Source organism: Diceros bicornis, chromosome 37 (assembly GCF_020826845.1).
Source record: "Diceros bicornis minor isolate mBicDic1 chromosome 37, mDicBic1.mat.cur, whole genome shotgun sequence".
Taxonomy (NCBI): Eukaryota; Metazoa; Chordata; class Mammalia; order Perissodactyla; family Rhinocerotidae; genus Diceros; species Diceros bicornis.
This window is the reverse complement of record NC_080776.1, coordinates 7,286,291-7,313,741: the sequence shown is the minus strand read 5'-3', so window position 1 is coordinate 7,313,741 and position 27,451 is coordinate 7,286,291. Positions and strand designations below refer to the sequence as shown.

Genomic DNA, 27,451 nt, shown 5'->3' with positions numbered 1-27,451 from the left:
AACCATCTTCCCACATGGGTGCAATTAGGCGCTCCCACAGCAAAGGTTTCTGGGTCATGCTGTACATCAGTTAGTGTGGTTCCTGCAGCTAGAGCCACAGCAGAGGTGCTACTCACATACCCATAAAATCCATCTCTTCAGAGGTTTTAGAGGCTGTGGGCAAGTGACATGAAAATGGGCAGGGAGATTGTGGTATCCATGGGGGCACTCTGCAAAACAAATATTACAGAAGGGATCCGAGTGAGTTGGCAACCTTGGGGCACGGGGGCTAACCCCAGCCATGGCCCCATGGTAATCCCTTCCATTTTATACAGTCCTACAGCTCTCAAAGCACCTTCACAACCATCGTCTCACATTGAGACCACCCTGTCATTTGAGGGTGAAATCATCCCCATTAGAAGACGAGGAAAACTGAGGCTCAGAGCAGGCGAGTGACACGGCTCCAGGGCAATGGAATAATAAGTGGTGGGTCAGGTCTCCAACCCAGGTGTCCTGACTCCAGCCTTCTTCGCCTCCCTGGCTCTGCATTAGAATCACCTGGGAACTTTTGTTTACAATGTCCTGCCTGGGCTCCACCCCAGACCGACCAGGTCAGAATCTCTGATGGTGGGGTCTCGGCCCCTGCCCATTCAAGCGTTAGCCGGCACGGGCTGCCCACCCCCACCCCGACTCCCCAGGACAGCTCCTACAGCTGAGGGCCGAGAGAGGGGTGGCGCCCATCAGTGGATGAAAGGAACTCAGCCCCCGGCAGGGACCGCTGGCCCAGGGCGCAGGTGCCCCGGCGCCCGCGCTCCCGGCTCTCTGCAAGCGCCGCCCCTCCCGCCCGCAGGGGGCGGTGTAACTCCGGCGGAGCCGCGTCCACGCCGGGAGCCGGGGCCCCAGCCCTGGGCCCTGGAGGTCGGGCACCTGGGGACGTTTTCCTCATCTGCGAAGTGCAGCTAATAATCGTCCCTCCTATACTTACTGGATTAACTGAATCAACGTCCTTCCGGGGCGGCCAGCCCCTGGCTGAGTGACCCGGTGTCCCGCCCGCCTTGGCCTGTGCAGCCAGCACTCTGGCCTGGGGTCTGCCTGCTCTGGGGGACCTGGTTTTCTCCTACTCCAGCGAGAGAAGCTCGCCTCACCCGGGAAAGGCCCCAGGTGTCCCTCTGCCTCCCCTGAGTTGCTAGAAGGAAGGTCGGGAGGGAGGGGGATCCTGTCCCTCTGGGGCGGGAGGGGTCGGACTCCAGACGCAGAAGAGGGGATAACATGAAAGAGGGGGCTCGGTGCCGTGTGCTGGGAGGGGAAGGGGGTGGACCATGGGCCCTAAAACAGTGTGCACGCCTTCTGCTGTGGCCCACTGCAGTCGGGGAGCCCCTGGAATTCGCCAAGGGTCGAGAGGCCGACGGAAAACAGGGTGGAGCCCTCGCATAGAATTTAGCTTCAGAAATAGGGCGCCGTCTGTGCCAGGGTTTCCGTGTCCCTTTGTTAACATTTGCTGCTCTGGAGCCAAACAATGCCTTGGGCCCCTCAGAGGGCAGAGCCTGAACTCTCAGAGGTGACATCTGTGAATACGTGACCCACAAGGCCCCACCCCCTATCCTTGGGGGCTGAATTGAGGCCCCCCCCCCCATTATAAGCTCTCCTTAGTTCAGGAGTCAGAGGACCCCAATTCCAATGTTTCCCGGTTCCCTTTCTCCCTTTGCAGTGTCATCTGAAGGTTGGAAAGAGGAAGACAGACACAGGCTCCACCTCTCCTCCCCCAGTGCCCACGGAGCTGGGGGCAGGATGGGGGCCAGAGCCTCAGCTGGCGATCAGGCAGGAGACACCAGATTCCTGGGGCTGCACCCGGATTCAGGACTCCGAGTTTCTATAAGCCAACGCCGTTGGAGGGAGGAGGCCCCTTCCTCCTGCCCCGGGCTTCTCATTCCTGTGTTACAAGTGGGAAACCCGAGGCCTTTCCCATTTCCCCAGAGGTCGCGGGCAGAGCCGGATGAAGGCTAGGTGGCTTCCAGCCTGGGGCCTCTTTCCCAGGGGCCCCCAAAGACTCAGACACAAGACACACGCTTTATTTTTCCTTCCTTTAATCTTAAGCAAAAGAGACACAGGGGTTCAAAAATAAAAATTTCTTTTCCCCCCTCCCAAACCTTTACCCCAGCTCCCCACTGCAACCGCCCCCTTCCTCCCCAGCAGAACCGAGAAGGGAGGGCGCAGGCATCTCCCGCGGGGGAGGGGGAGGCTAGGGGGTATGCCGAGCTCGGTGCTGGTCTCTTTCCAAATATAAATACACATGTCGAACTCCTGGAAAACCCTCCCCCGCCCACCACGCCCACACTCTCCTCTCTCTGCAGGTGTCTGGAGAGGGGGTGGGGCGGGGGTGCCAGGCACCGGCTGGCCATGGTTTACTGCATCCGCTGGGTGTGTACCCCGCGAGCCTCCTGCTGCTCATTGTAGAAGAGATGACACTCGGGGTCCCCCCGGATGGTGGGGGCCCCCACAATCAGCTTCCCGGTGTTGGGGTTCACACACCAACACTCCCCGCGCTGCCCATTCAGAGACATCTTGCACTGGGGGGAGAGAAGAGGATGTGAGGACACCCCTGCAGCCACCGAGCAGCTGCCGTGTGTGCGCTGAGCCAGCGCTGGGGGATGGCGCTCCCTGACCTAGACCATCCGCCCGGGGATCTCGCTAAAATGCAGATTCCCTTTCAGGAGGTCTGGGGGGGTCCTGAAATTCAGCAGGGATAACAAGCTCCGAGGTGATGCTGGTGCTGCTGGCCCAGGGACCACGCTCTGGCTAGCAAGCCTGCTGGGGATGCCCAAAGATGAAAAGACTCAGCCCCACGCCAGGGAGGCCCACCCAGCGGGGGATCCAGTATACTGGAGTCCAGCGATAGTGTGAGGGGACAAACCCATGTGACGGTGAAAGTCAGCGCTGGCACAGGTCCTCCTGTGTGCCAGGCGCTGTGTAAGCCATCTAAACGCTGCTCGTTTACAGCTTACGTGTAACATACACATTCATTTATCCTCACAAGCGCCTGGTGAATTAGGTACCGTATTTCACCGCTTCAAGGATGACGAGGCAGAAGCCCAGATGAGTGAAGTAACTTGCCCGACGTCACCCAGCTAATAAGAGGCATAGCTGAGATGCAAACCCAGCTATTCTCGTCCCTGCTCTTACCCGTAACCTAATTCCCCTCGTAAATCCCTTCCATCACCCGTGAGGTACGGCACACTGCCTGTTTCTCATTAGGACAGATCACTATTTCTTCTTTCGAGCTCCAGATGAAGTATCTGGCTTACGTTTAGAGGGCACGTGCACAAATAGCTTTTAACGCTAGACTGACGTTTAGAGGGCAAGTCACCTGCGCTGTGAATGAGACCCCCGAGGGATCGGCAGACCCCCGGACCCCATCCCCTGGCTCTGCACATCCGCCCTTGAAGTCAATGCTGACTTCCTGCTGGGGTCACCAGAGGAGCTTCTGAAAATCCTGTTGCCCAGAAAGACCCCAGACTCACAAAACCCGAATCTCTGGGGGTGGGGCCCCGGCATCCGTATTTTTTGAAGATCCCAGTGTGCAGCCAGGGCTCAGAACTTCCGCTTGAAGACAGAATGGTGGTGGGACCCACTACTGACCCCCTTTCTCCCTCTCAGTCCCTCTCTGCCTTAAGGGAAATGCACACATGCTTTTTCTCCCTCACAAGGGAGGGGTTGGAGGAAGGGAGGGGTGCGCTAGGTAAAAGGGCAACCAATCAGTGTTCAATAGCCACCATCACTACAACAATGATGGTTTCTGGAAATATTTTAAGTGGCCTTTCTCCAGCCCTGATTTGCATTCCCTGAGATACTTGAAAACCAGAGAGGTTACTTGGTCAATGGTTTAAATCAATGATTCTGGAAGTGTGGTCCCTGGACCATCAGCATCCCCTGGGAGCCTGTTAGAAATGGAAACTCTTGGTCCCACCTGACCTCCTGAATGGCAGTCTCTGGGGTGAGGCCGGGAATCATCTCCAGGTGATTCTAACACTCAATAGACGTTGAGGAGCATTGATTAGTGTAAGCCTACTTCTCTTCTCCAAGAAGCTCCCTCCCAAACAGATGCCAAAAGCTGATGGCTGGTAGCTAGCTGGGTGAGTGGAGTCAGCCTCTGACAGACCTGAGGCCAGGGAGGGAAGCCTCACCCCCACCCCTACTCCCCTGCCCTGGCAGCTGGCATCCCCATCCCGCCACCCCATCACAGAAGTCTAGGTCTCCGGCTCAGCTCTCAGACCTCATCGGATTACAGGTGGCTGGGGCAGGAACAAGGCACACCCTGGGACCAGGGCAGAGGAGGTCCTCTCTCACCTGTTTGAGGTTGTACAGGCCATGCTTGTCACAGTTGGGAATGTGCAAGGAGTAGAGATGCTCCAGCGGGCCCCGCTCATCTGGAAGGCGCATGGTGGAGATCCGCTCCAGGACCTGGTCCAATTCCTGCTGGCAGGGGGTCTGTGGGCACAGATGATGCTCAGAGTGGGAATGAGCTCACGAAACACTGGCCTGCGTGCAGCCTCAGGAGGAAGCTCATGCACAAGGAAGGGACTTTCCCAAGGCCACACGGCTAGCTGGTGGAACCAGGGACTTCCAACTCCCGGCCCCATGATCTCACGACCATGTCGTTGTGCCCCTACCCACCCCCTAAACGAAGTGGCATGGATGTGAGTTTTCACTCCTTGATCTGTGTTGATGGCTTTCAGAGGGCAAAATGGGGTCTACTTGCAAATATTGGATTCAAGTGGTGTCTCCAGGGTATCCCTACCCCAACCTAGTGGTCCACGCTCCATCCCTTTCCATCAACCCAGCCAGGGCCAAGACCCCCCACAGCGGAGATGAGCCAGCAAGAGGAAACGGGTGGCTGAGCAAGGGCAGCACATCGCAAGAGTGAGCCAAGTTCAGGAGGCTCCATCTTCATTTCCAGCACCCATTTGCATTGCCTATGCCCCAAAGCCAAGCAGAAATGTGGAGGTTTTAGAAGGAAGGGATTTCAAGAAACCCTATGCCCAGCCCATTTCACAGCCAGGGATACTGAGGCCCCCAAAAGAGATACTGATTGGCCTGAAGGTCACTGAGTACATCAGGGGCAGAACCGGAAAGGGAAGTGCTTTGCCTGTGGATCTTACGGGGTGCCCTCCCCAGCTCTAAGACCCCCTTGCACATCCTTTGCCCTCTGACCCTGGTGTGTGGTGGCCGTAGCTTCTTGGGTTCCTCCAGGACGACGTGGGGGTGTTTGCCACCTCTGCCGCCTCTGCCCATCTGCCGGTGCTGCCCGGAGACCTTCTCCCGGTACACAGCCAGCTCCTTCATGCCCGACTTGAGGGGCTTCCGGCCAGCTCCACCTCCCAACGTGTTTGCGGTCCCGTCCACGTGGTTCTCAACCAGGCCTCCCTCGGAGTGATCATCGCCATTGTCTGCAGAGAGAGGAAGGGAAGAAGAGCTCCAGGTCCAGTTTCCAGAGAGACGGGCCTCCAGGGACTGTCTGGACCCCCGGTAATGAAAAAGATGGAGGTGACTGACACAGAAGCAATTGTGCCAAGAGACTGACACGGATCACCCATTTCAGTTTCACATCGACTCCTGGGTGGGCACCTTAGTGCCCTCCCCTAGCCTTTCCAGGTAGAGAAGCTGAGGCCCACGGAAGTCAATTACCTGACCAAGATCACAAATCCAGATCTGGACACAGGCTGTCTGACTCCAGAAAAATGCCTGGGACACCTACTCTGTTCTGCTCCCATCCTAGGCAGCTGGGGCGAAGCAGAGGAGCAAGGAAGGATGAACGTGTCTGCAAGGCCCCCGCCGTGGGATGGGATGAAGTCCTTCCTGGGGTCCATCACACTTCCCCAGAAAGACCTCCCAGACTTACCCGCCACTAACCCCTGATTTAAAGTCTTCATCATTTCTAGTTGGAAGGGCATGGATTGGGTGAGTTTTTAAAACTCATGTGCAGAGGTCACTGGGCGAGGGGGTAAGAAGGTGGACAGCCACGTCGCCACCAGAAGCTACCATTTCCAGCATCCCTGCTGTCACTCTTCACTGGCCCGTCTCCTCATGTTCCCCTAACACTTCAGTCCTACAGCTGCTACAGCACTGTCCCACAGACCCTGATTTGCCTCCATGTCTGTCTATGCCGTGTGCCACCACCATCCCCCACGACACCGAGAGCCCCAAGAGCAGGAGCTATGACCTCCTCAACTTTGTAGTTTCATCTTATCGCATGGTGTGTAGCCTCATCCAGATGTTCATCCAAGGAGCATCCATTGAGTCTCTTTCGACTGTCCTAAACCACCAGTCAGCAACAGGGAGAGGCTTCTACTGTGTGCACAGCTCAGGTGGAGGGAGTCTGTGAGCCCCCAGCTAGCATGGGCTTACAGTGGCTTAAGCATGTCCAGTCAGGGACGGGCCAGAGAACAGAATGGAAGGGAAGAGTCGTTACCAGGGAGACAAGTCCCCGTGGGCTCCAGGAGAGCCGAGATTCACACAGTCCCCAGTAGACACAGCAGAGCAAACAGGGCCTCTGACCACGCCACCCGGAGCGGCTCCCCTGCGGGTCCCAACAAGAGCTGGGGGCACAGAGCGGGTATTTCTACACAAACCTTGCACAGTTTCTCTTTCACTTTCATGCGCTTTCAAAAACTTACAGCCCCAATAACATAACTGAATGGCTCTTTCTACACAAGAGTTTCAGGCAAGACTGCTAGTACTGGGTGGTCCTTTTAGAATTCAGGCACAGCATGGTAGCCTCAGAGGGTCGCTGTCCTGGGCACGGTTGCATGGTGGAAAGAGCCGTTAACTCTAAAACGCAGGCCATGATACCTCCTCTGGGTTGTGACCGTGGCGTTCACCCACCAGCTAAGGGATGGGCACTCTTCGGTGCCATGGGGAGCTGGCACCTGCCTTCACAGAACACGCTCCAGCAAACTCCAGGTGACCAGGAACCAGCGCGGTCCTGGCCAACGGAGGCATTCAATAGAAGTTTGCTCCCACCCCTTCCCTTCCCGCTGGGCCTGATGCCTGGGCAGTTCTCATGGGCTACAGCAGCGTCCCTTAGAACTGGCACATTATCTCCAGACTAGCGAGCACTGGTTAAGAGGACATACTCCAGTTAAATCCCAGCTCCACTGCTTTTTATACGAGCTGTATTTCTCCTGCACATATAACCTCTCTGTGCCTCCGTTTTCTCAACTGTCAATTGTTGGATAATAATAGTTCCTACTTCCCAGAACTGTTGAGAGGACGTTATAGGTAGAGCAGTTAAGATGGGGCCTGGAACACAGAAACACTATGTCGTGTTGGGGGTGGTTATTACTTTGATGATGATGAAGATGATGATGGCCTCAGTTATCTGCTACCTCGGCAATGTGGAACCCAACCAAGAACCAGGAAGCAGAAGAAGACAAGCCTCTGAGCATCAGAACGGCTGCCACCACGTCTGTGCCCTGTCAAGTTTTGGTGCTCTCCTCCCAAGACACGGGAGAGGGAGCACGTGAAGAACCCTGACGGTTCACAGTGGCATCGCTCCCGCGAGCCTGGCTTCTGGATGTCTGGTTTCCAGCCACCACGGAATAAAGTCAACAAAATTAAAAGAAGGAGGAAGGCATGTGGACAAGAAGTATCAAATGGCAGGGAGGAAAGAGGACACTAAAAAACCAAACAGAAGAACTCGGGGACATTTGGTGCCCAGCAAACAACTCCACACCCACCGATGACCCCTGAGCACTTCCACATTGGGTAGCCCAAAACGGGAGTTGTGTTGATCGTGATGACAAACCTTGGGTGTCCAAAGAGAGGAGGAAGTTAATAACGTCAAGTAAAAAAAAAAAAAAAAAAGCTATCTATCCAAAATTGTTAAACTTTAGAAAAATAAAAATTGAAATATGTAAATGAGCAAGCCCTAAAAATTCTTCTGAATTCTGAATCCTGGAAAATTCTTCTCTCTAGAATGGCTATCTCCCCAGGGGCTCTGCGTAGCCTGGGTTTTACCATAAGTAAACCAAGCGCAGATTAAATCCTGTTCCAGAAGCCCCAACACCACCTGCAGGGGAGGGCTGACTTGAAGCTTTCGCCACCAAGCGGGCTGGGAGTCCTGTTACACCACGTTCGATCAGACCCATCTACCCACCCCAAAGCTTCCTCACCAGCACTGCCCTCCCCTTTCTGCTCCTTGAGGCTGAAACAGTAGAAATCTAGAGGCCCCAGGAGAAGTATTCCCAGTTCCCCGGCTCAGCTGCTGCCTGGTTCCCCAGAATGGGGGCAGGAAGTAGCCCCGCCTGGCTGCACAGATTTCCTCTGTCCCACGAGGGCTGTATAGGGTTGCCCTCTGGGACTGGTCAGGCAGCTGGGGCCAACGATGAAGATCCCCACTTCCCTCCCCATAACCCAGAGGTGGAGGGCAGGAGGCTGGAGGACAGAGGCTTGGGAGGGTCTGAGATAAACCTGGAAAACAAATAGGATGATCTGATTCAGATAACCCTCCATCTCCTTAACATTAACCTTTGAAGCATAAGGCAGGTGTTGGCACAAGTAGAGAGGGACTCACTCCATTCTCCATCTGAGTTCTCCTGCCATTTCCATCTCTACAGGCTTCTCTGCACCCAGACCTGGTGGGACAATCTCAGGCTCTGTCCCCATCCCTGCAGGCACCAGCCCAGGGAACACAGGAGGAGGAGGGTAAGGCACCTAGGGAAGTCCTTTGTCCCCCGCTGCCTTGGGCACCACCCGGATCAGATAAGAAAGATGAAATGGGAACCTCCGGGTTGCAAACCCTCGCTGCACCCTGCCCAGCTGGATTCCCACCGCCAGTGGCGGAGAGAATTTCTAGAGGCCTCCACACCACTGCCAGAGCTCGAGACCTGGTGTTCTACTCACATGGTAATTAGACAAGCCCAGGGCTCTGGGAATCTGCTGGCGCAGCACACTGCCACCATTCCTGGAGCCATCTGCTCTGCCGTCATGAGGCCTGTGACTCTGAGGAGCTCACCTGGCTCCTCTCTTTTGGGAGGAGGCCTCCTGACTGCCTGCCCGAGGCTTAGGTTCAGACAGCGGTCTCCACTGTGGCTGTAATTACACATTCTCTGGTTATAGAAGGGAACAGCAGCCCCTGTTTAGTCCTATCCGGGAGCTTCTGGGGAGGCTCCACTCACCGCAACCCAATGCCTGGAACATCCTCTGGACCAGGGTCTCCCAAGCTCAGCACCACTGACACTGGGACCAGGTGATTCTTCAATGGGAGGGGGGCTGTCCTGTGCACTGCAGGATGCAGAGCAGCGTCCCGGGCCTCTACCCACTAGATGCCAGTAGCACCCTTCTCAAATTAAGACAAGCAAAAATGTCTAGCTAGGTACATTGCCAAATGCCCCTGAGAGGTGAACTCACCCCCAGTTGAAAACCACTGTTCATGAGTTAGGCTTTATCTAGAGGCCAGGAAGTTCCCCAGCCCAGCACTGAAGACCCCAGGCCCACATAAAGAAGATCTGAGCTCTATCTTCCCCTCCCTTGGCTAAGACCCTCAATCACCATGCCATCCGCAGGCACACTTCTGGCCCTTTAGTCCACCTTCTTGGAGGGATTGAGGTCTTCCCTGGGCAGCCCGAGGACTCGCAGGCTGCTCTCCCTCTTCCCCAAGCTCTCCTGGCACTCACCACACTGACAGAGGCCAGGCAGCATCCCTTGGCTGAGCCCACACTTAAAACTCCGAACAAGGGCCTCCCCAGCTCTGGAGACATGTCTGACGAAAGAGAGGGATACACACAGATAGATACGCGTTCAGCCTGCAGGCTCCAGGAGGGGCCAGCTCGTTCATTAGGCACAGCAGGCACGGTGCCCAGGGACCTAGAGAATGTTTTCATTTCTTTTAGAATCAGAAGGAAAAATAAACTTTTTGGTCAAAGAAAACGTCTTAACATGCAATACTGACATATTCGCAGTTGTAAAACATGATTTTAGAATATTTTTTAAGGAAGGGGCCCCCAAAGGCAAGTGTCCAGAGCCCACAAAAGACAATGCAGCCCTGCTCCAGGTCCCAGAAGATGGGGGTCAACCAGGCAGTCTTCTCCCAGGGGGATAGAGCTGGCTCCTGTCCTAAGATGTCCCCACCATGTGAAGGTCCGTTTGTCCACCCTCACGGAGGCCACCTGGATTCAAGGGTGTGTTTCGTCCTCTTTCTTTATTGATCTCATCACTGCCAACGACCATGCCAATAAGAGGAGGAAACCCCTGGGCCGGGTCTGCTGCCGCACAGGCTGGCGCTCCGCATCTCGAACAGAAGCCCAGGGAAGGGAAATGAAAGAGTTGATGGCGTGGAGATCAGAAAGGATTGTAGGCTGGGAAATGCGCTGATTCCTTGACTGCTACTGTTCCCAGCCAAAGAGGCTCAAGAATTCAGGCTCCGAAGTCTAACTGCCTGACTGAATCCCAACTTGACCACTTAGCTGTGCAGCCCTAGACAAGTTACTTAAGCTCTCTGTGCCTCCATTGCTCATCCATAAAATGCAAACAGCACCCACCTCCAACGGGCGGCGGAGAGGATTCTGAGAGATGCCGCATGCATAGACAGTGCTGACACATGGCGGGAGCACAGGGGGCTAGCTCTTAGCTGCTTCCATTTCTACCCCCCAGGGAAGTACCCCCACGGCACCCCCATACTGTGTCGGACAAGGGCCTTATCCCACGTTACCAAGTTTTTCCCATACCTTCTCTTACAGGTGACAGGAGCAGCCCACAGGAAAACATTCCAGACGGAGAACTCCAGCTAGAGATGGAATTTGCCCTCAGAACAAAAATACCAAGTTGCATTTTTCTTCTGCCTAAGAGAGTTCGGTTCAGAATAATATTTATTAAGCAACCGCTCATGTATGCAGCTCTGTGGGCTGCAGTGCAAAGGTCGCTCTAAGAAACAGTTCTTAGCAACTCAATCACGTAACTGGAAAAGGCTTGTGGCTTAGAGATGACCGATCGGGACCCACAAGGCCCCTGAAGAGCTTTTCCCCTGAGGACGAGTAAGCATTAGCTGCTCTCCTCTACATAGAAACAATTCATTAACAAATTTGAATGAACGGGGAAATGGGTCAACACAGGGTTTCCCGATTATATACAGAAGGTAAAGCTTTTCCAAAGAGAAGTGGGGAAGACAACAGAGGGACAGAGGACAGCCCCAGACTCATTTGTGGAGGGCTTGAAGAGTCCTGTCCTGCTGTAGGTGTATGGCCACACCTTTCCACCTTATGCACCTGGAGGAGAGCTGGAGATGAGACAGGCTGATGGAATGATAGGAAATGGACAGTTGTCCCATTTTACAGACAGCAAACTCAAGGCCCAGCGGGACCACTATCTGGATCTATAGGAGTACACAACCACCTCTCTACCATCATCGGAGGTGCTTCACAATTGGCATGGGTTCCCCGCATTGTCCTTTGACCCAGCCTTACTAATCCAGCCAAGGAGGGCAGCTGGACACTGACACTCTGGGAGAAAGAACTTTATGTCTACTTCTATGCATTAATACCCTGATTTTGTTTTGTTTTGTTTTCAGGGAAAGATTCGCGCTGAGCTAACATCTGTTGCAAATCTTCCTCTTTTTTTGTTTCCTCCTCAAAGCCCCAGTACATGGTTGTATACCCTAGTTGTAAGTCCTTCTGGTTCTTCTGTGTGAGCCACCGCCACAACATGGCTACTGACAGATGGGTGGTGTGGTTCCACGACCAGGAAACGAACCCAGGCTGCCAAAGCGGTGAGCGCTGAACTTTAACCACTAGGACTGGCTCAATACCCTGGTCTTAAAACTGAATTTTGGCAAAGCCCTTTCTTCCCCAAAATAATCTGTTCAGTCGTAGCACTGACGCCCTTACTCAATGAATGAAAACCCTCATGTCTGATAGATTCTAACCTGCAAGAAACCTCATCTTCTCCTCGTGTGATGCTCTGACCCCAACCCTCCATCTGACAGTTGGCGATTCCTATCTATGGGAGACCTTAAAGCACTCTTAGGAAAATGTGCCCCAAGAATCTAAAACCGCCCCCTATTCCTTCTTGCTTAGAGAGTGAGGCATCAGTCCTTATGCAGGCCTGGGGAGAAAAGGTCTCCTCATCCTCATAACAGGTGAATACGTCTCCTTTCTTTCTTCTTGTCTTTATTCTGAAGAAACACGGGCCATTTTCCAAACTTCTCCTTAGTCTATCTCATGACTGTTTGGAAATCTAAGAGCTGGGGCCACCAGAGAGATGAACGAACCCAACCCTGAATCTATCATTACCTCCAGTGGATTCACCTCCTTCAACAGGTAACGGCATTCTAGGCCCTTCAAGAATGGATTCCAAGGAACACGCCAGGAGGATGCTGGCTGCTTTCCTGGTTCCCCCTGCTAGGCACAGAACTCACATGGATCCTTCTTTGTTGATTTCTCCCAAAATGCACTTAACCTTGACATATGTTGGGCAAAAGAATTCTAACTACCATCTTCCTCCTCCTCCCTCCTAGACAACTTCTCCACTAATACCCATGGCCGTGGATAATTCATTAACAAATTTGAATGAGCAAAGAACTCCAGGAGTCAAGAGCCCTAAATTCCAGTCCTGGGTTTGCCACTTATGATTCACCCATTGGTTTGGCCAAATCATTTAACCTTTCTGAGCTCTAATTTCTCAAGTCTGGAAAGTGGGAATAATAATTCTACTCAAGTGAAGGCTGCTACTTCCATCTAGCATGTGGCCACCACGTTACTAACACAGCCCACCAAGAGGCTGGGGTGGATCATTCAGGCCATGCTGCGAGGTGGCTGGGGAGGCAAAAGTTAGAAGTGGGGTGGGGTAGAAAGCGGAACCCATTTGCTATTTTTCAGTTAATGTTTAACTAGAGGTCCTTAGTCTCTCTGGGGAGTGACACTGTTTATGTGTCTTCCTCCACGTTTTTTTTCAAAAGGTCAGAGGCAACAGGCAGCAGTGGCCTCTCACGCTGGAATTCTGAATAGTGCGTCCACCGATGTCTGCTGTGGTGTAGGCTGGCACCCAGGACACATTCCAGCTTAGTTAATGACGTCCTCCTGGTTGGTCCATCTACCCCCTGCTGACACTCAGCTTCATTCCAGACTCCCTCCCCATTCTTTCCCACCTCCGAGCCCCCGCTCCTTGCAAAGGAGCTAAAGCAAACCTGATGTCTCTCAGATGCCACGATGTTCTGGGAGAAATCCCTTTGGCAACAGATGAGTAGCTCCCCAGCATGGTTTTCAACCATAGGAGGTGGTTCCTCCTCTCCGAATTCCCCTTGTAGTAGGAAACGGTTACAAGCAGCCTCCGCAGACGTTCTAGATCCACAAGTCATCTAGGTTCTATCACACAAGGGCAGAACTCGCCGTTCTCATCTGGGGATCATCTCCCTGCACCCGCAGCTACCACAAGTCTATCATCCAGCTCAGTGTCCAAGAGCTCGGTAAACTCCGTGGAGTGGAATGGCCAGTAGACACCTGTCCCTGCCCTCAGACAGAGAAGGAACTGCTACTGGAGATGATGGTGTTCCAAAGGAGGGCAGAGAGCCACCTACCTGCCAAGCCCCCTAAACCACTTCTGGACTTCCTCTGGAACACCAGCTCTTAGGTTCAAAGCCTTGGCCAACCAGTTCTAGCATGCTAAGAGAAGAGCTGGCCCAAAAGCCAGAGGTCCAAGATTCTGATCCTAACATTACCACCATGCCTGGGATTCTACGTGATGCCAGGCAGGATGTTTAAGACGTGTAGGCTTCAGTGTGCTCATCTGTAAATCCAGGGAGTTAGACTAGGCAAACGGTTCCCAACTGTGGCTCTTCATCAGCGATCATCTGAAGAGCTTACTAAAAACAGAGACCTGGACTCCAGCCCCAGAGGTTCAAAGATAGTAAGCCTGGACAAGGGTCAACGAGTCTATATTTCTAACAACCCCCTTCAAGCTCTGGCATCTCCAGGGCCCCATTCCTTTGTAATTCTCTCTCTCCCGCCTCAGTTTCCTGAAGAACTTCTTGGTGATGAGAGATTACCCTTCTTTTCAAGAGATAGGGCTCCACATAAACGCTTTGCAAAGACACAGCCTCGTTAAGCTCTTTCCATCCATTGACTCAAGAGTTCATAAACAGACACACATGTATGCTTGGATGCACACAGAAGGGCGCTCCTTGACCAGGCATCATGGAGATTTCTAGAGCATGCCCTCATGTCGCTGTCTCCTCTCGGGCTCCCTGAGTGAGCAGAAACAGCACAGCCTCTGCAGAGCCTCCTGCCTATGCACTCGCTAAAGGGCTGCTTTATAAACACTAGGGTCATTCTTCAAATCGCAAAGACCTGGGGAGGGTCAGGGCTGAGACAGACAGTTTGAGAAAACAAAACACGCTCAAATTCAGCCAAGGTCCTCTGGGACTCTGCAAGCCAGGCTGTCCTTGAAGAGCCAGAGAAATTGATATCAAGATGGCAAACAGCACTATCAACTTTCACTCCTTTCCACAGGACCCAAATATTTCTCCTGTGGTTCAACAAAAGCCACCCGAGAACCTGGCAAGGTGACCTACCTGCGGAAGACTCAAGTGAGTAGAGAGTGTGCTCTGGTGCAAACTTGGACCATGGGCCATGGGAACAGGAAGAATATGCCTGGCCCAGCAATTCTACTTCTCTCAGACATGTGCACAAGGGCTCATGTACAAATATGTTCACTACAGCATTATCTGTAGTTGCAAAAAAAAATTAGCAACCTGATCCAAAAGACTTTCAATAGGTGAATGGATAAATAAAATTGTGACCACAGGCCCACCAGGACCAATTCAAACTGATCCCACCTTATCAACAGAGTAAGACTTGTTTTCCAGGAACTGAGACCCTTTGCCCAGGTCAGGCCAGTTGAGACCACCAACCCACCAACTGGGCCTGCACAAATGCCTGATAAGTGACCCTTTTGAAGACAGGGGGCCGAAAACTCCACCCTCGAATCATGCTAACACCAGCATTTTGTGAACATGAAGAGCCACGAAGCTTGACAACGCTTGGGCAGATCATCAATTACCTCACTTCTCCTTATCTCCAATCATCTATCGCCACGCTTCCAACTGCCCCGCCCTTCATCCCATAAATTGTGCCCCAAGCCCTGGATCGGAGAGACCGATTTGAGCGTTGCCTCCTGTCTCCTTGCTGGTTGACCTCCAAATAAAGCTTTTTCTTTTCTCAAAAGCTAATGCCATAATAATTGTTTTTTTTATGCACATCGGGAATAAAACTCCCTCTTTGTGCAGTAATGACATCGGTAAAGTAACACAATAGAATAATATACCGCAGTTAAAAAGAATAGCTCTGACCTGTGATCTACTCAACGTGAGTAGATCTCAAAATCATCATGTTGATGGGGAAAAAAGTTGCTGAACGAAACCTTTTATGTACATTTTCAATTTATTTTCAGAGGACAACTCTAGATGTTGGTCATCCATTAGCAAATCTGTTCAGCTAAGAAAGAGAAACACTAAATAATGCATGCTGGTGGTTGCCTCTGGGGAAGAGGGACAGGGAACTGGAGGCTGGTGGGGAGCCCCGTCGGGGAAAGTTTAAAAAAAAGACTTGAAGCTAATATGACAAAAAATCAACCACTCCCAGTTCTAGGTGGTAGATTGGTGTTATTAAATTATTCTTTTTACTTGTCTGCATTTTTTACATTTTCTTTTAAAAAAGCCACCTCTCTCACTCCATCCACTCTTCAACCTCCTTATCAAGCTTGGCGATCAGTCAACTTGGGGTGCCTCTAAAACCCCACTGGCTGGCAGAGGATCAAACGATAGTGACATGGCCAACTTCACCACCACTCTGAGGCCAGTGTAGTGTCACCAGTCAGGGACCGACTACAGGCTCCTGGCCAGGTCTCTGTGGCATGAAGAACCAGGAAACAATCAGAGGAAAGACCCGAAGAGTGAAAGAGAGACATAGGGTCAAGGACGGGAAGATGAAGAAATCAAAATGGCTCAGACCTGACGATGGGAAGCCGAGGGACGAGCTCATCCTGGTGCAGCCCAAAGGGCTCTGGGGGTGCCCAAAGGTGCAGAGTGGTGGAAGTGCCCAACGGCCAGTCGTGCTCGATGGAAGGGAGACACCTGTCCCGGCTCCTTGAGGACCAGAGAGGTTAGAAGCCACCCCACAGTTTCACGGGAAGAACTAAAACAAGTGGCAAACTACAGATGGGAAAACACTGCACAGATGTCCTCTGCATAGTTGCGGAGGAACCCTTTGAGGAGGATGGACAATATGGCCTCCACATATCCAAAGCCCACTTGATTGAGTTGATGAAGGGCATGGCTGGGCAAAGCACTCTTGTAATTTGACTCAACTTCCTTCACAGCTCTCTAGCCTGAGTACATTGGCAACAAGCCATGGATGGGTCCAGGCTTTTCGTTCCTCCTCCAAAGGATGAAAGCTCCTTGAACACACAAACTTGGACTTAGCTTCCACAGAACTTGAAAAAAAAGAAGACATCACGAAATGAGGACAGGAGGGGAGACATTTTGTGTGCTCGACTTACTTTTTTGGGAGAAGAGACTGTGCTTTCTTCTTCTGAGACTGAAGCAGCAGCTACCCGTCAAATTTGATTCTATACTTACGGAAGACGTGAAGAGGCCCGTCTTCCTCTATTTTGTATGTGGGACGCTGCCACAGCATGGCTTGATGAGCGGGGCATAGGTCCGCGCCCGGGATCGGAACCTACAAACTCTGGGCCACCAAAGCAGAGCGTGCGAATTTAACCACTATGCCACCAGGCCCGCCCCCATGGCATTTTTATATAGTTAGCCTCAGAGCTTGCACACGGTATGTACTCAACTAGTGTTTAAGCATGGGGAAACTGATTATCCAAAGAGCATCCCACTACTCTCTGGCCTAGAGTATTGTGTTCTATTCCTTCTTTTTCTCACTTTTCTGGCCTCTCCCTCACCATCTAGCCCCCTTAGCATCAAGAGTGGTAAGAATAAAGAAAGGCAATGAGCAAACAGAAGCATGAGATGGGAAAGGAAGGTGACATCCCTCTTCCAGGACACGCATTCAAATGACTGTCCCCACACTCTGTTCCAAAGATGCTCTGACCCCACAGACCAGCTCCCACTGAGTGATAAAGCCTGGGTCCCCCCACCGCTCTCCCACCCTCCCCTTCTGCCCGCCTCTTCTCTATCCCCACAAGACTGCTCCCAGACACTCCAGGCCTGACAAACCGAATCCAGAGGATGCAAAAAGAAACTAAAGACCCGCAAAGATGTCCAGGATTGCCGGCCACACTCCCAAACCAGCACAAGAAGTGTCCTGAATATAAATAAGTGTCTTTAAATAGGTCACGATGCTTTTCCTTTTCTTCAACTAAAAGTTCACTAATTTTGCCTGATATAACACTGCATTCCTTCAGTTGTCTTCCTCGGTTATGCTCTCTTGGGTTAGAGACAGCAAACCAAACCAGAGACAACCAGCAGAGCCCCAAGGGAGAATCTTCACCTCTGGGGCAGAAATGGGCCATGGTCAGCCATCAGCCATTGGTCAAACCATAATAAGTGACAATGGTACCAAAGGCCATGAGTGCCCACTGGAAAACCTCCCCCACTGACTCCATTCTGGACTTTCCAAAGCAAAGGGCAGGGGTCCAGGTAAGCCCCATCCCCTGGAAGAAGCCACACCTCCCAACAGGATTCTTAAGTCTCTCTTCGTAATAAACTTGGCCAACCAGAAAGCACCTAAAAACAGGCATCTGCCTTCTTCTGTGTGTGGAGATCAGAGGGAGAGGGAGGGGGGATCGGAACCTCTAAGATGACATCTGATTATCTGAGTTTCTAACACCGAGTTGCTGTGCTCAGTGGTTTGTGTACAGAACTCCGTTTTATCATCAAGCAATCACAAGAGGTTGATAATTTCTTATCCCCTCTCACACTTGACAAAAAAGCCATAGGAGTTGAGGCCAACTGCACAAAGTCACGTAGTCAATGGCAGAGCCAAAACCAAACCCAGGCTGTTTTGCTTCATGGCTCTTAATCCACTAGAATGGCATCTGGCCATGGGCATTGCTCAAGCAAAGGCTCTCAACTGAGACTTTTTAACCCCAGCACTTCATTTCTTCTGTTCTCCCTCACCTCACCCCTCCCCCTCTCCACAGGACCCTCATCTTCCCAGGGAAGGAAGCCATCAGTCACACACCAGCTGGCCCCACCCACCCTCAAAAGCCTTTATGATCCAGTAAACCCATCGCACCCTCACCCCCTTTATCCTGCCTGACCCACCTCCTGCCACTGTTGCTATAGAAACTATCCAGCGTTATCAGGCAGCTGCAGGCCCAGGGCACAGCAGAATTGCCCTTTTCATTTTATCTTGGCCTCAGGCACTTGAGAAAGCAAGTTCACCATCCAGAGGCAACTTGGCACCTCCAGCCAGAAGTCCAGACAATAGACCGAAAAGAAACTTCCTGGGGAGTTGCATAAAGAACATTTTTGAGAAGTTATGCCTTAATTACTACCTCCCAGGGCAAAGGAGCTTTTCCAAGCAGCAGTATATAATTCACTGCTTCTTTGCATGTGTGAGTCGGATGGAATAGAGCCCTGGAATGAGAATCTGAAGATCCAGACTCCATTCTGGTCCGTGCATTCTGGTCTCTGCCTGCCTTAGCATTTGAACCTGAATGCAGCCTCGATTTCTTCACTGGCAGGTGGGGAGAATCCTGAGGCTGAAACAAAGCTGGAAAGAAAAAAAAAAAAAAAACCTACGGGCACTTTGGTAGAAGTGGACGATGCCTAGAAAAAAAGCAATTTTAATTATCATTATTTTGTCATTTATTCTTTGAGACAAACCCTTTACAATCTAACTCGGATCCTTCCAGCTGGAAGGCCCCCATCTCATCAACTTCTATCAGGATGCAACATGCTGAGCACCCTCCTCTTCCCCACCCCCGTGCCCCCTCCCCAACTCCCCAAGACCTTCCCGGCTCAGGCTCAGTGCCCCTCCCGTCCTCGGCTCCCTGGATCCCAGAGCTCGGTTCCTTGAATGAACACAGGCTGACACACCTACACCCGTCCACTAATTAGAAACCTCCCCAGGCTCTGCTCGGGCCAAGTTAACCAGAGCCTGCGGGCCAATTCTCCAGCCCGGCCACTGGAGGCCTGCCAGCCCTGTCCCCTTCTCCCCAGTCTTCACTCCTGCCCTGCCTCCCAGCAGCCAGGAAGAGATGCGGGGCTGGCGGCCAGAAGGGGCCCCAAGGGCTGCCAAAAGCCCCCTCCCCCGCTACAAAAAAGATGGGGGAAGGGAAACAATTCCTGACTACAGTCGACTCTGTATTTCTTTCCTCTGTATTTCTTTCCGGGGGAACGGGCTTTCTGAGCAAGGTCTCCCTCTGCGTCCTGACGGACACCCAGGAGCTGGGCCAGCCCAGATCTTCCCTGGCTTTGTGAACGAACAGGAGTGACGGAGGAGGAGGGAAGGGTCGAGGGTTAGGAGCCAAGTTGGGGGAGGGGCATAGGAGGATGGACCATTTTCCAGTAGAAAAAAAATTTCCTATAGCCCCTGCACTCTGCTCATTGCGGGAGTGAGGGTGGGGGCAGTTACTCTGGAACCTGAAAGCCACAGATTTCTCTGGACCAACTACCCCATCTGTAAGTGGGCTTTTCCTCTCCCCACCCCCACCATGAAGGCCCCCAAAGTCTAAGGGGAGGCCACCCCAGATTCCCAGCGCCAAGGCTGTGCTTTGTCCCGACCATCCTGGGTGTCACCACAAGCATATGCTGACCCCTGAAGACTCAAGCAGCCACCTTCCCAGGGCCTCACCTCCATCAGATGCCTGAGAACAGAGTCATCGTGTCACTGTGCCCAGACAGGCCGTCACCCAGCGGGCCTTCCGGACCACAGATGGACTCGGACATTAGGAAGAACTTAGCGCCCAGAAGACACTCCCCACCCAGCATTCCTGCTGAGAAGCCCAGCCCCTGGGAGATGAGATGCTGCTCCCCAACTCGGGAGCGAGGTGGACTCTGGACACGGCATAGCAAGGAAACGTCACTTTTTGGATAAAACATCCAGTTTCTCTGCCAGGATCACGTTCAACTCTCTGGCACTCTAGGCTCAGACAGGAGGGATCTGAAAGCCCATTTTCCAGGAGCAGGAAACGGGCACCACAGGGTCTTCGCTGGATTTAACAGCCCAGCCAGCGCCCACCCTCACTCGCACCATATGTGCTTAGTGTGTTAGGACCTTTCGGTTCCTACTTGACCCTACTGTTCTGAAGCCTGGGTCCTGGCAGGTTTCCTGTGGAGGGCTATCCACGGAGGAGGGAGCTTCCCACCCCTGGAGGTGGCCTCGGGGATTTGGGTCCTATAGGCTGGCTGGCCAGGGGGAGGCAGGACCCAGCCCTGTGTCATCTGCTCATGAGCAGCCAGGCCAGCACAAGTACCCCATGCCTGAACTCCGGGGCCACCTGTCCCCTACAGTCCCCCCCCGCCCCAATCTAGGCACTACAGAGTGAAGCTCCCATACCGAGAATGGTCAGTCCCAGACATTAGGATGCCGGCGCTGAGGAGCAGTGCCCGTCTCATGCATAAAAAAATGCAAGCCCTCTGGCCTCACACCTTTGGTTTATTGTCAACTGGGGTTACACTGCACTTAAAGTACCGTTTCCCTACCCTTTCTACAAAGGGCTTCACATGGTCTGTGAAAGGAGGTCAGAGGTAGGGATATTTCCATTTTATAGGTGAAGAGATGGAATCAAGTGACTCATTACCAAAAAACCCAAGTGCTTAGGCTTTAGATGGATTATCTATCTTCACACACACACACACACACACACACACACACACACACACACACACACGAGTGTCCGACCCCATGGGGTTGGTGCTATCAATCCCTGATTTACAGACAAGGAAGCTGAGGGTCAGAGAAAATATCTCTCTCTCGGGGCCGGCCCGGTGGCGTAGTGGTTAAGTTCGCACACTCCGCTTCGGCGGCCCGGGGTTCACAGGTTCAGATCCTGGGCGTGGACCTACACCGCTCATCAAGCCATGCCGTGGCAGCATCCCACATACAAAATAAAGGAAGAGTGGCACCGATGTTAGCTCAGGGCCAATCTTCCTTACCAAAAATAAATAAATAAATAAGAAGCAGCATGCGTGAATAATTGCATTTGTGTAACTGTGCAAAATTATGTATGTTGGATGAATGTACAAAGAAATACAATGAAGTTTATAGAATATATCTCTTGCCTCTGGTGACCCATATGTGGCAAGAAACTGGGCTTTGAACTGAAACAACTTCACACCAGGATGAGGCCCCTAAAGGCCGTGGTACAACCTTCAGAGATTCCAGTGGCCTGCCCGACACCGCCCATCTGGCCTTCCTTTTAAAGGCCGCTAACTAAGCGTGAGAGGAGACGTTGCTTGTGGAAATGAAGGCAGCTGATGTGTGAGAACCTACTAGTTCCCAGCACTTTCCGTTTCCACAGCCGCCCTAACACACACCCCGTTGAAGAGGTAGAATTTTACCACTTCACCAATGAGAAAGGCCCTCCCCCAGCATCACTGGGGTTCTCAGAGACAGGGCTGCACTGGAATCCACGTCAATCTGACGGCAGAGGCCAGGCTGCCTCCAGCATCACGTGCTGCCCACCAGCTCTTCTCTCCAGAGGCCTGCCCTGGGACCCTCTTGTCTCTCCTGACTCTGCATAATGGCCACTTCCATTTCTGAAGTCCCCAAGTTCCAGGAGTCGGGCCTCTCAAAGGAGTCAAGGTAATGCAAGGAACAGAACGTGGCAGCAACGAACAGTGGCCCGTCCATCACCAGCACGTGGCAGGCGTCCAGGAACCAACTTCCTGGCGGATGGGGTCAGAGGCTTTTTCTGACAGCCCCACCCCCTTGCTTGGCCACGGAGGCAGAGGGATGTAGAGGAAAGGCAGCCAGCGAGTCTCTCATCCCATTACTCACCTGCTAAGGCGCCTCTTGACTGAGCCCCAGAGTCCACAGCTGCGAAATGTAGGTAAAGAGCCTTCCTGGCAGGGGTGTTGCCCGACGAGGAGACAAAGCAGGCAAAGAGGCCAGTTCCTAACAGGACGAGGACAGACGGCAAGACGACCAATCTCCTGGCAGCTGCCAGCCACCTCAGCAATATGCTGGCCCGAGACACCAAGGAAAAGCCATGGGGCTAAGAACATCTGCCAACCAGGTCACCAGCTCCCCCGGTGACTTCAGAGTAGAACCTCACTCTTCTCTGCTCGGTTTCAGCAGAAGCAGCCCTAGCACGACCCCGCTTCGGGGGGATACGGCCATTTCCCAACCCACAGAGCCTGGGTCCTGCCCTGCCGGTCAACCACCCTCCTCCTTGAAGAATCAGACTTGTGTCAAACATTCCAGGCCCCAGTCACTCACGTGGTCTCCCTCTAATTGGATCCCTGGGGAAAGCTAGGGCCCATATACTTTCCATGCCATTTTCTCGAGCCCTGCCTGCCGACTTAGCGTCCAGCCAGTTGTTCTAGACCAGGCTATAGTGCGAGAGGCATGGGAGTGGAGGCCGGTCTAGACGGGAGCGAGAAGACAGGATGGAGAAAGCAGGGGAGGAAAGAGGGAGCTGGGAACACAGAGGAGAGAGAGAGAAACTAAACCAAGTCCCCGCATATGGAGTCTCTTTAAAAATAATAATATTTTGGTTTTGGTACAGTGTTGTGGTCTGTGAGGAGAATTAACAACAAAACCAAGCATGGGTATGGCCTGTGTATCTTCTGCTCCTCCCTCATGCCCTTCAGCAGCCCCTCGAACCCCCCCCCCACCCACCCCTAGGTACTGTACTCCTGTTCCGAATCTCATTAGAACCAAGAATTTTTGGAAGTTCCTCATATCAAAACGTGGCAATTTTTCATCCCGTTTTCTATGTCAGAGAACAGCTAATCTGAGAACCAACTAGAGGCCTACCTGATACTGGGCCAGAGAGCAGGGATTCTCTCAAAGCAAGCCCTCAAATGTTTGATAATGGGTGACTGAATATGCTCCTCCTCTCAGACAACCCACAGGCATTTTCACTGGATTAATTTCCATGGAGCCCCCTAACCCAAAGGAATGATTTGCCTGAAAAAATTATTTTAAAGCTCAATGCTAAGGTAAGCTAACAGTCAGAACCAGCTGAGACTCCCTTTTCCCTTTGCCTGCCAGGAAACTCAAGAGTCCAATTTGGCCAAGAACCACCGCATAGATGGACCCTCATGACCACAACAGATGGGCTCTTCTTCCCCCCCCATTCCACCACCTAGTCTAATTCAGAGATTCCTTAGCCCTGTTTTTGTTTTTGTAATATCTTTTGACATTGTTATACAGGATTTTTTTTTCCTCAAAGCTTCCTTGTCAAAGGAATGGATGGGGTCATTATTACCACACAAAGGGAACTATCTGGGTGAACACTTTGGACATAAATGAAGGTGGCGGGGCGGAGATGCAGGTAACGCTGCCTGCCTCGCTGGTTCGGGACCTGTCGAGCCACACCCTCCAGACCAGCCCTGCCCCCCAGGCCAGAGTCACAGAGGCACGGAGTCACACCCTACTTGGTCCCGGAGGGGACCCAGGAGCGCAGCCCTCAGCTCTCCCATCTCCTCCTGCCAACCCGCGGTGATGACTCAGGCGGAGCGGCTCAGCGGCGCTGGTTCTGGGTGTCCCGTCCAGAAGTGGGGAGGGGGGCGGAAGGTAGTGGCGTTAGCAGTCAGTGACAGTGGGTCCCACTCATTCCCCAAGTCTATTTTAGGACTTTGAACTCGGTATGCAAATTTATGCAAAACAAGATGCAAAGCAGCGCTCCGAGCCAGAAGTCCCGTTGCTTCTCTCCCCTCTTTTTGAGGCTGCACTGAACCACAGTAAATCAGCGCTCGCCTCTGCCCGCCTCCCTGCTCCCCCAGCAACTGCAGATGCAGGGCCTCCCCAAGCCCCCCGGCCCGCCCGCCGGCCCCGGTCTTTGAATGACTGTACATTTCTGTAGCACCTTTATATGTGCGGCGGGCCAGACGGCCACTTGGGCGGCTCCGCCCCTCGGCATAATCCGCGGCATTGTGCCGGCGTGGAAGGAGGCAGGCGAGATGCTGAGGAAGCCAGTCCAGCCCGGCCCAGGCCCTGAATTCTGAAAGGGCCCGGCCTGGCCCAAACCGGCTTCCTCTTCTTCCCCGACATTTCTAGGCACTTCTGGCCACTGCACCAGCAAACACACCCACTCACTTTTAAGGTCCAGACTTTACGCAGATCCCAGGGTCCCCCTCCCGTTTTCCTCCCAGGCTCATCCACTCCAACCGCACCCCCCACAGTCTGACTTCTGGGTTTCTTGGAACCAACCAGTAAGTCCCAGCCCATCACCCCCATGGGATGCGGGCTCAGCACCCGCCGATGTGCCCACCCCCACCCCCTGCATCTCAGCCATCCCCAGGAAGCCAGCAACCAGCCCCTGAGTCCCGGGAACAAAGACAAAAGAGCTAAGAGCAAAGCCGGAACTGCTCGGGTTTGCTGCCTCGAAATAAGAGGGTATGTTTAAAATTCTCAAAAGCAACCTGTTCAAAGAGAAATGCAGCCTGGGGTGGGGGGGGGGAGGTTCCTTCTTCAGAGGGAGAGAAGAGACGGGAGATGGAGAGTAGGAGGCAGCAGGATTCCTGCTGAGGTCTCATCCCCGCCATGCTCAATCCGCACCCCCCACCCAACTGAGACCCCAGCACTCTCCACGCAGCACCCCATCCCTGCCCCAACCCACGACCCTCTCCTGCACAGACGCCTCAAAACTTGCCCCTCTCTCTTCCCTGCACCCCTGCAAGCCCAGGCTTCTCCCTGCAGGGCCTCCTCCCCCCCAGCCCTACTCGTGCCTCAGACACCGTGGTCTCGGTCAGTTCTTCCCAGGGCGCCCCCACTCAGCTTCCAGCCCCCCCACACACACACCTTGGTGTCCCCTCTTCCCAGTCTGGAGCACAAGAGAAAAATGCGGAAGGCGCCTGTCTGGGCACTGGGAGGAGAAGGCTGAGGAAGGCAGCTGGGGCTAGCTGGCCGAAAGGAGTCCCATAACCAGGCAGAAAATCCAGAGTGACGTTCTTCCCATGAACTCCCGCCATTGTCCCCGGGGGCCCCTGACAACTCCCCCCTTCAGGCTCCAGGGAGGAATGAATGGGGAGAATCTCCCGCATCTGTTCCCTTCCGAAGACCGGGACCGGCTTCCAGGGTTTGGGAAGCAAGAGAGTCAGTTTTTCAGCCTGAGAGCCAGAGGAATGAAGAGTGAAAAAAAACCCTAAAACGTTTGGGAAGGTCATGTATCACGCTCTTTATTAAAACAGTCAAAATCCAAACGATCCTCTGAACTTGGAGGCCTTTTGAAAAGTTCACCCAGCTGAGGAAGATATTTAGTTTCTCAGAGATCAGCTCAGAAACCACAGTTCCTCCCAGCTGGACCACAGGGTGCGAGGGGTGATGGGGGAGGAAGGCAGGACTGGGGGCAGGCGCCCCGCAGTGAAAGGACCTCTGCTGAGTCCTCCTCCTTCTAGTATTACTTTCTAAGAGAAGCAGGAGGAAAGGGTTAACTTCCAGACAGGCTGGGGAGGGAAGCAAGCCGGAGGGAGAAAAAGGGACTGAGGGGTTCCGCTCGAGGAAGCCCTAACTTGCTCCGCACTCAAGGTCAAAACGCGCCAGAGAAACAGAAGAAAGATTTCAACTCTGACCCCTAATTCCATTCTCAAGGAGAACAGGGAAAAAACAACAGCAGGCTAGAGGAAGGGGGGGATGAATTGGGGGGTGTACAGTGATCGGACAAGCTGAGAGGCAGGCAAGAATGTTTTCACTTTTTCTTTTCTTTTTTTTTTTAAGTTTGACAAATTCGGTCGAAGCTTGCTTTTTAAACAACAGCGGCAGGCAGTGGACACATTTCCCCACTGTCTCCAAGAAAAAAGAAAATAATTACAGCCTCCTCTAGACCACTGGGGCAGCAGGCTTTTGTAATTAAAAAAAAAAAAGTGAGATCCTTATAGCCTGCTTGTGTACCTCAAAAAACTTTGGGGGGGATGAGGGCCCCTTACAAAGAATTTCGGGGCCCCCATTCTATCGGATAGGAAGAGTTCCCTCAAATTAGGCTGGGGGGTGGGAACACCTCGCTCCGGTAAGACAGCCGTGTCCACTGCCCAGACATCCTCTTGCCCTCCCCCCGGGGCCCAGATGCTGAACCGTGCAGCGTGGCTGCCCCCGCCCCGGGACCGCAGCCGGCTTAAGTTATATTGTCTCAACTGCTGAGGTCTCTTCCTCGCCTCCCGAAGGTCCCTCTCTCATTGTTCCATCCAACACAGAAGCAAGACCCTTCTCTCTATGCAAAAATAGCAGCGTTCATTTTCATTTTTCCCTTAAGCAACCCACCCTACAAAGCACCAACGAGCCCTTTCTTCCCGCCTCACAATCCCAGGAAGAAGGGTCCCTCAGTGTGCCGGCGCCCCCCTCTCACTACACGTCCCTGGTGTCACCGGCACCGCCAGCTTCTGCCCCCCGGCCGCGTCCTCCACCAGAACCTTTCCAGGAACCTTCGGTCCGCGGTCACCGACTCAAGTTGCGCCCCAGATCAGTCTCAAGCTCCTATTCCCACAGATCTGACCCACACCCTCCTCCCCAGTAAATCCCCCGCTCCAAAATAGAAGTCAGGGTACGTTCCACTAGAGGAGGGAAGACTATGGTAACAGAGATGCCTTTCTCTCCCTATTTCTCCCCACCAAATGAGTAGCCAGGGCTCTTGCGCACGCTCTAACCCCAGTTCCGCTCCCCGGGCCTGACTTTCGGGTCCCCCTCCCAACAATCCCCAGAGCCGGTCCAGGACTCCGCTCTCCCTCCACTCAAACGGCCTCCGAGGTCCCGCCGCACACCCCTTCCCTGGGGCCGCCAGCCGGCTCCCCCGCCGCCCTCCAAGTTCCTCCCAATTCGCCGTACCAGCCCGCGTTACCTGCAACCTGCTCGGGGCTGGCGCCGTAGTCGGCGTCGCGGCGCTTTTCGCAAGTGCCCTCGCCCAGGACCAGCGCCTGCAGGGGCAGCTCGGAGCCCGGGTGGGGATAGCAGCGCAGCCCCTGGGCGCAGCGCGGGGTGTAGACGCCGCACGCCTCGCCCTCCAGCCGGGCACACACGGAGCAGCAGCCGCAGCCCGGCTCCCGCACCAGCTCGGCGCAGGGCGCGCGGGAGTCGCCGGCCGCCCCGGACTCGGTGGCGGGCGGCGCGGCCGGCGGGGGCCCGCAGGCGGCCAGGCGCTCGGGCGTGCAGGGCGGGCAGCGGAACAGCACCTCGGCGCGCGCCCCGCGGCCGCCGCCGCCCGCGCCCAGCAGCAGCAGCAGCAGCAGCAGCAGCAGGGGCGGCAGGAGCAGCGGCAGCGCGGAGCCGCCCAGTCTCGGCAGCATGTTGGCGGTGTGAGCGCGACGGCGGCGAGCGAGCGGGCAGGTGGCACGGCCCTGCGAGCGCGGGAGACGCCT

General features: G+C 53.7%; 1 protein-coding gene across 1 annotated transcript; it reads right to left on the bottom strand.

Moving 5' to 3' along the window:
• Positions 1–2,041: 2,041 nt before the first annotated feature.
• Positions 2,042–27,451, bottom strand: IGFBP2 (insulin like growth factor binding protein 2). The gene is made up of 4 exons (XM_058532964.1): positions 26,935–27,451; positions 5,188–5,423; positions 4,324–4,464; positions 2,042–2,546 (listed from the first exon to the last, which is right to left on the bottom strand). The coding sequence occupies exons 1-4, from the start codon at positions 27,377–27,379 to the stop codon at positions 2,382–2,384; spliced, it is 987 nt and encodes a 328-aa protein (XP_058388947.1). The 5' UTR covers positions 27,380–27,451; the 3' UTR covers positions 2,042–2,381.